At 42.4% G+C, this 8,878-nt stretch overlaps 1 protein-coding gene across 1 annotated transcript; it reads right to left on the bottom strand.

Annotated features, from left to right (window-relative positions):
- Nucleotides 1-501: 501 nt before the first annotated feature.
- On the bottom strand, nucleotides 502-3,641 carry sst1.1 (somatostatin 1, tandem duplicate 1). The gene is made up of 2 exons (XM_084333634.1): nucleotides 3,353-3,641; nucleotides 502-826 (listed from the first exon to the last, which is right to left on the bottom strand). Exons 1-2 carry the CDS (start codon nucleotides 3,488-3,490, stop codon nucleotides 611-613), a joined length of 354 nt encoding a protein of 117 aa, XP_084189760.1. The 5' UTR covers nucleotides 3,491-3,641; the 3' UTR covers nucleotides 502-610.
- Between the last annotated feature and the right edge of the window lie 5,237 nt (nucleotides 3,642-8,878).

Genomic DNA, 8,878 nt, shown 5'->3' with positions numbered 1-8,878 from the left:
GTACTGTATTTGTACTGTATGATGACAATCTAATGAATCTAATCTAATCTAATCTAATCCAACCTAAACTAAACCTAATCCAATCTAATCTAATCTAATCTAATCTAATCTAATCTAATCTAATCTAATCTAATCTAACCTAATCTAAACTAAACCTAATCCAATCTAATCTAATCTAATCTAACCAAGCCATAATGACTACCCCATATCTGTTTTGAGGCACACAGTAAGAAAAGCCAAACAACACTGAAATCTATACACATCGTTTCTGAAACATATATTTTATTCAAACAAAACAATTAAAAATAGTTCATCTGCCAGAAAGCACAATCGAAAGCATGAAGTTGCATACATTCATAGATCATCGTTCTTTCTCGTGAGATTTCTCTGGGGGGGGGGGGGGGGGGGGGGGGGGAATCAAAACTATCAAAACTATCGTAATTATTATTGTTGCAGTTTTTTTTTCCCTATTGTGTTTATTAAGGTCATTTCGAGGTGATGGGGTTTTAGGGGGCATGATGTTTGGGCTGTGAGCGATTGATTGAAGAAGATGAGATGAGATTGAAATGACAGTTGATAGTTGGTTGAGTGACGAGCAGCGGTGGATGAACTAACACGACGTGAAGGTCTTCCAGAAGAAGTTCTTGCAGCCGGCCTTGCGCTCCCGGGGAGCCAACATGGGGCCGGCCGCGCGCTCCAGCTCCATGCGCACGTCCTCCCCCTGCTCCCCACCGCCACGGGACAGACTACTGTCATCCTCCAGGGCCTCGTTCTCCGCCTGGGCGATCTCCGACAACAGCTCCGCTAGTGTGTACCGAGCGATGTCCTGCAGGGAGACACATACAGGACACATGAGACAGACAGACAGATAGATAGATAGATAGATAGATAGATAGATAGATAGATAGATAGATAGATAGATAGATAGATAGACAGACAGACAGACAGACAGACAGACAGACAGACAGACAGACAGACAGACAGACAGACAGACAGACAGACAGGCAGGCAGGCAGGCAGACAGACAGACAGACAGACAGACAGACAGACAGACAGACAGACAGACAGACAGACAGACAGACAGACAGACAGACAGACAGACAGACAGACAGGCAGGCAGGCAGGCAGGCAGGCAGGCAGGCAGGCAGGCAGGCAGGCAGGCAGGCAGGCAGGCAGGCAGGCAGGCAGGCAGGCAGACAGACAGACAGGCAGGCAGGCAAGCAGGCAGGCAGGCAGGCAGGCAGACAGACAGACAGACAGACAGACAGACATACAGACAGACAGACAGACAGACAGACAGACAGACAGACAGACAGACAGACAGACAGACAGACAGACAGACAGACAGACAGACAGACAGACAGACAGACAGACAGACAGACAGACAGACAGACAGACAGACAGACAGACAGACAGACAGACAGATATAGATAGATAGATAGATAGATAGATAGATAGATAGATAGATAGATAGATAGATAGATAGATAGATAGATAGATAGATAGATAGATAGATAGATAGATAGATAGATAGATAGATAGATAGATAGATAGATAGATAGATAGATAGATAGATAGATAGATAGATAGATAGATAGATAGATCGATCGATCGATCGATAGATCGATAGATAGATAGATAGATAGATAGATAGATAGATAGATAGATAGATAGATAGATAGATAGATAGATAGATAGATAGATAGATAGATAGATAGATAGATGGATTGCTTGATTGATAGATAACTACGTCTCTCAGCTGATGCATCTGATACTAAACATTTGCTGAAAATATTCCATCCTGTTTGTAAATTGATCTTTTACAGATAATAGCTTAGCTCCTATATTTTAGGACATAGGACAAATAATGGTCCACTTTTTATGCTGTGACATAGTTACACTGGATTTGTTTAGAAAATAATAAATCTTCTTCTAAAAGAATGATAATAATGATAATAATAATAATAGTATCATTATTTCTGTCGTTGAATTTCATAGTTGAATTCAGACATTTTGAAACTTTATCTCGACTGAAACCTTAAATCCCCCCCACTGTGCGCGAGGCACCCGTTGCATTTACAATGATGCTATTTTACCATGTATATATATTTAGGGATATGTACAGATATAGATATAGTATCTACAGATATGTAAAAAAGATTATATGCAGGTATGTACAGAAATATGTGGATATATATATACTTACCATATTTATATAAATATATATGGTAAGTATATATATATCCACATATTTCTGTACATACCTGCATATAATCTTTTTTACATATCTGTAGATACTATATCTATATCTGTACATATCCCTTACCTACTAGGCTGCTGGCCAGTACGACTTACTACCATAATGTCTTTATACCTGTATCACTGTACATTAATTAATACTACAACTCTGTACATACATCTGATTAGCACTATTACTCAGTAGTACTAATTTATATATTGTATTATACCCACTTTAATCACCTGTACATTGTACGTTACTAATTGCACTTTACTGTTACATTTGCTCTCGGGTTGGAATGATGCCAAACCTCTTTTCATTGTACTGTACTTGTGCTGTTACGCTGACAATACATTTGAATCTAATCTAATCTAATCTAATCTAATCTAATCTAATCTAATCTAATCTAATCTAATCTAATCTAATCTAATCTAATCTAATCTAATCTAATCTAATCTAATCTGATCTGATCTGCTCTGATCTGGTGACTGATGGGGAGACCCAGTCTGCCCCCCCCCCCCCCCTCACTGTGAGATCAGCACCACGGACAGCGCGTCGCCTCCTCTCTCTGCCCACGGATCACCAAGACTGCTGCTGCACAGAGTTACAGGCTGTGCCTCAGTCTCAAGTGCCCAGTTACACATGGTTTAGTAAACGTGTATTTATTCTGCTTGCATTATGTGGTACATTATAGCCCCCAAACCAAGCAGATGTCGTTTGTATTGACGCTTTGGTGGTGAATCAAGTTGCAAATGTATAAACCTTGCCAGATGCGACATGTTTTTGTTAGTTAATTAATGTATTAGTGATCTATAGAAAGCAAGCGGAATTATGCGATTTCTTTGAAAATCGTGTAACTCAAACTGCCCATGAAACCCATTCTAGGGTAACAATACAAATATGTTAAGAAATAAATATGTATATAACTGCAACGGGCGTCAATGGGACATTTTCCCACAAGTCCCGGAAAGTTGAGTTTTTGAAGAAACTATTAAGAGAACCATCCTCCCTATTCTCGTTTTATTTGTCAACTTTTTAGATATTTTTGTTTTGTCATATATAGCGAGGGCATATGGATGGATCTGTCCGGTGGGTGGGTGGGTTATTCCTTACCTGCTTTCCTACGGGGGCCATGAGGGACCTCTGGAGTAACTGTCGGAGTTTGGCGTCAGACGGCGCCGCGGACACGCTGCTGATGACCACGGAGAAGGACAGGAGGACGAGGACGCACTGGAGACGTGAAGAAATCATTATTATTGTTATTGTTTTAAATAATCGATCTGTCTTTAAGGATCCTCGGGGTTGAGGTGAGGCGGACGCGGAGGAATGGATAGAGAGCTTGCTGTCAGAGAGGAGGGTGTTCTTGAATGTTGATTCTTCTTCTTAGTGCGACCGCTCTCTCTCTGCCTCTCTCTCTCTTTCTGCTTCTCTCTCTCTTCTGTTCTTTCTTGTTTCGGTCAAAAAGCGAGTCTTATAAAGCCGTATTCTGACGTCAGGAGAGGAGGGGGGGGGTTCCTTTTCTGCGCACAATGTCTGTCACCGTGAGTGATGATGATGATGATGATGGTGATGCCACCGTTTCCACCGATTAGCGGCGCGGCTCCCCGCGGCGCACGGAGACGGAGAAAGCTCATCCGTGATCCCGTCGGTCGGCGAGCGTCACCTCATTTGTGGAAAGACCTTGTTCGGTCAAGCGTAAAGTTGTCCCACATTTGTTTTTCAAAGACGTTAGGGTTCGTACAGCTTGGTGTCCCACTGTCAACCATAGGGGGGTTGTTCATTCTACATGATATGATAGGTATCAAGGCTCATATAGTTGTTTATATCAGTATGGAGGGTATAGTTATAGGCCTGAAGGATTGACATTTTCCCAATACAGTACTATCTTAAGGTCACAAATTATCAAGTTAAGTTTCAAGTTCAAGTTTTGTTTTATTTGTCACATATAAGGTACATGTACATTACAGTGAAATGATTGGTTCTGTATGAGCCTCCTGAGAGTGTGCTTCATACAGTAAAAAAGTAAAAAATAATATACAAAATGTACAATATACAAACTAAAGTACAACCTAAACGAAATTAAGACCAAAATACAAATAATGAGGTACAAGATCGTCAAGATGCAAACTTTTTCAAATGCAAAATGCAAACATGAGGTATGGAATTTACGGAATCAGTGTCTTTCGACTGATACAACGGGAGATGGAGAGTGCAGACGGTACGTTATTCTGGAGATTATTCCCGACACATTTGTCCACACGCGTCATTACGCACGGAAGTCAGCGGCCCGTGTCAGTCTTGTAAGTAGCGGCTTTGTTACACCTGGATGGAGACAACAAGATATCTTTGACCCACAAAAGCTCAGTCATTTCTGCAACATCTGAACCCGGTTTCTCCCTCAGCGCTCACCGCTGCTTATGGTACGAGAGATAATTAACATCTGTGAATTGGCGATTGTGTGTTATTTGGACGCAAACGACCATCGGAGAGACGAGCATATAACTCTATAGTATGACATGCAGTCAGGTCTTGAACGTTGCCAATTGTGTCTACTTTATTTGCAGCGATGGTTTCGACGGATAGCTCACAGTTTACCCCGTTACGCACGGTGGCTCGGGAGGTAGAGCAGTCGTCTGGTAATCCGGAGGTTCCCGGTTCGATATCCCGCTCCTCCCGGCAAGCGTGTCGAAGTGTCCTTGAGCGAGACACTGAACCCCCAACTGCTCCCGATTAGCAGGTTGGCACCTTGCATGGTTGTCTTGTCTCCGCCGTCGGTGTGACTGTGGAGGTGAGGAACAAATTGTAAAGCACTTTGGATCAAAGTTATATATAAATGCACCATTTACCATTTATACATGCGATTAGATGGTCGCACTCGTCCGATACTCATGAGTGCTGAGCCTGAATGAGATACATATTAGTGCTGACTGCATTATCAGGGTCAGGTGAGACACGCCAACTGGGTCTAGGTTTTGGTTCAGGGTTCGGCTTTATTGATTTCCAATCCAGACGATAATTTTCTTCTAAATGTAAATAGGGATAAGCCTCGAACAGTAATTGAGTCTGAATGTTCTACCGGCAACACGCTGTAGCTTCTGCCTTCTTCTATTGGCATGTATTCGAAGTGGAAACAGAATAGACACGTTTTACAGTCTAGCAAACACGACTGCAGGGTGGTTACTGGTGCGTTCTGACTCTGCACAGGCCCGACACTGAGCGTCTGAGATCGTCTCGCTGAGCTCATTAGCACATCCTGTGTTTCTGCCTGTGTACGCGCGCACACCCATTGTTATTCAAATCAAATGACCCGCTCACTTAGGCCCATCTATTATCATTCAAATCATCTCTCCCCGCCGGCCCAGCGCGCCGCCCGCTGCGGTGGCTTCCGTGTCTCTGAGTAGCGCGGTGACATGTGAACTCTGCTGGGTGCAGACGGACCGAGACGGTGCCTCCATTAGCGTCATGTTTTTGGCAACATGCGCATCTCTGATACATGGCCACACTTGCGCGCACACGCACACACATATGGGTGGTTGACGTTTTAGGCTGAAAAGAAGTTAAAAAATATATATATATGTAACGGATGGTATCGTGAAGCGCAGTCAAGAAGGGCTGGGGTGAGTAGCGGTGCTATGGGTTAAACTCACTCTCACATCCTCAAGAGACGCATAAACCCATTACTTATAGAAGTGGATCCACCTCTTGGTATAGCGGTCTGTGTTGTTGCCTGCGGCGTGGGAGACCGGGGTTCAGCTCCCACTCGGGGCATCGAAGTGCCTTGGGTGGAGTGGAGTGAGTTTGAGAGGCTGAGTGTAACAGATGGTATCGTGAAGCGCAGTCAAGAAGGGCTGGGGTGAGTAGCGGTGCTATGGGTTAAACTCACTCTCACATCCTCAAAGACAGATAGACACGTTGCGAAGTAGTGAATTCACCTCTTGGTATGAGGTGACGTTGTCACAACCGTTACATATATATATATATATATATATATATATATATTCAGATATTACTAATGGAAATCATTCAGTTCGGTTTTACGGACTCTAATCTTTCCAAAAATATTTGTGGTATTGTTTTTCGAGTAATACATATTTTTTCATTAGTATAATGCGCTAGTGAGTAAAATTGTCATATGGCGTTACATGAAGGTTATTCTGTACACAATGTAAAAGTGGTGTATTTTCATTATGTATGTCTATTTATCAGCATTCCTCATCACTACTATACACATTTCTAGCTCTTCCTTGTGCAAATTAGTTACATTTTGCATTATTATTCATAATCAAAACTCATGGTTGGTAAGATGATTCCACTAAATTTGACTATGTACTTCTAATACATTTTGGCAAATCTTCTTATAAAAACACCAAAATACTAGAAACATTTGGTGACACTGTTATTCATCTGTGGTACCGATATCTGGTCTGGCCGATGGACTATCTGTCCCATTGATGATTTTAACATTTCTTACCAAAAAGCCTTCATAATGTCATAATTTTGAAAGTCACACCAAATGATATGCCGTCACACCATTATGGCGAATAACACCACAAAACAATCTGTAATGCAAGAACGTGTATTTAATCCATTTAACAAACAACAAAACATTTAACAACGAAGATCTTTAGTAGATTTCTCTTCTTTGTCCTGTACTTTAACTGCACATTTTCTCCACAAGTCTTTCTGTTCTCAGTGGTGTTGCTGTTCTTGATTTCACAGAGTAAATTTTACTCAAACTGAGTCCATTTGAGCCCAAGTGAGTAAGATTTACTCTGTGAAATGTACTAGAGTGTGGTAGAGAATTTACTATGAATGTTTGTAATTGCCCTGTCAGTTTCTTCTCTTGGTACCTGTAATGAGACCAATTCAAGATAGATATTTTAGAAACATGGACAAAAATGATCAGATCAATTTTGAATTAAAATGTAATTTACTTATTATAATAATCGGGACAACATTCACACTAATGACTTGTTTTCTCAGACCCCATGTCAAATCCTCACCTGTGTGTGTATGTGTGTGTGTGGGTGTGTGTGTGTCTGTGTGTGTGTGTGTGTGTGTGTGTGTGTGTGTGTGTGTGTGTGTGTGTGTGTGTGTGTGTGTGTACACTATGAGATTTCTAGATATACTGAAATCTTTTAATAACTGGAACAATATTAGCATAAATGCTCTGTGCATTCATATAAAACAAAATGTTCTGTGCAATATAACAACATTTTCTCTTATATGTTTTCATTATTTACTTATCTTTGACACTAAGGACTCCAAAAAGGCCATGTCACGTCAACCACCCATATACACACAGGCACGTTGGCTCAAGCGTGCACATACAGAGACATGCACGCACACACACATAAGCATGCATACAGGCAATGAGCTAAATCTATGCTGTTGTTAAGGAGTGGATTTGAACCTGTGACCATAGGATCCACAGGCGGCCGCACTGACCAGCTAAGCTAAATGATCAGGCTCGTTAGCAGGTGCTGGTTGACATGCGGCCGACTCGTTAGTAGTTTACACTGTCAAAGTGCCGCTGATGCTTCCTCGAGGGTAGCGCAAGAACTGTGATTGGCCGTTGGGGAGAGACTACATGCCTTGTGGGATTGTTTTAACTCATGCGTACTCTGGTCATAGACCCCCTCCGTCAGACCCGGCGCCATGGGCGGGCTTTAGGGGGCCTGGCCCGCCCACTGAGTCAGCTGTGCCCGCCCTGGCAAAATAACTAACCTTGTTCCCAGTTTTATCTCCTCCGTGAGCCTGGTAAAGAACTCTGTATGGGGCTGCGGCACTGCAGATATACCCTACTCAAAGAACTACGAAATGACCCGCCCTACTCTGCCTGTGATTGGCCTATATTGATTCCTAGTTTCCTACTACCCAGTCGGAGCTCTGCTACTACATAGCCAATGTAACGTACTAGCCAATCACAGGCAGAGTAGTGTGTACTGTATTCATACCGGCGTCGCCATCTTTGAAAAGTTAGCGTAGCTAAATATAATGGATAATTATTATCAGACGTTTTTATTTTTTTAAGTACGACAGCTGGGTCGGAGAATCGTGAGAAAACGGGCAGCGCGGGAGGATGTGCCAATTCGGGCCACAGCAGCACTGTCACTGATCTGATCATCTGAATAATAACACGACTACAAGCAGTGCCACTCCCCCTAGTAGCGCGTGGGCTCTGATGTCAACAACAACACTGCTAGCATTCATGCTAGGAGCAGCTACGGGCCATTGCAGGCTACTACAGCGCCAAGAGATCTTGGTACTGAGAAGAAGCTCAACAACAGAATAAAGCAAGACATTTCCTACACGCCTTTTCTCTGGGAAAAAAATATCATTCTGCAGTGCACTCTGTAGCTCCTGGTATGGAAGATTTGACTGGCTGGAATACTCAATTCAGGCAGATGCTGCATTTTGCTTCCCATGCAGGTACAGTACTGTATATCTGTATGTATGTCATAAATGTCATGATTAATTGAAAATGGGGGACCCTGATGTAAACAAGACAAAAGTCTTTCTCTGGTCTGCATCCCCTTAACAATTGTGTGTATTGACTATTGAGCCGTACTGTATTGTACCCATTCTGCAATCTGTTAATAAAGTTTTCAATCAATCAGGATGTTTCAGCACACACAG

This window comes from Notolepis coatsorum (genome assembly GCF_963971535.1).
Source record: "Notolepis coatsorum genome assembly, chromosome: 1".
Classification (NCBI taxonomy): domain Eukaryota; kingdom Metazoa; phylum Chordata; class Actinopteri; order Aulopiformes; family Paralepididae; genus Notolepis; species Notolepis coatsorum.
Note: the sequence above shows the minus strand (reverse complement) of the source record. Positions and strands in the feature narration are given on the sequence as shown.

Coding starts and splice junctions, on each gene's coding strand:
- sst1.1 (XM_084333634.1), bottom strand. CDS start 3,490: ATGATTTCTTCACGTCTCCAGTGCGTCCTCGTCCTCCTGTCCTTCTCC. Junction 827..3,352: donor TGGCCCCCGTAGGAAAGCAG/GTAAGGAATAAC, acceptor GTCTCCCTGCAG/GACATCGCTCGGTACACACT.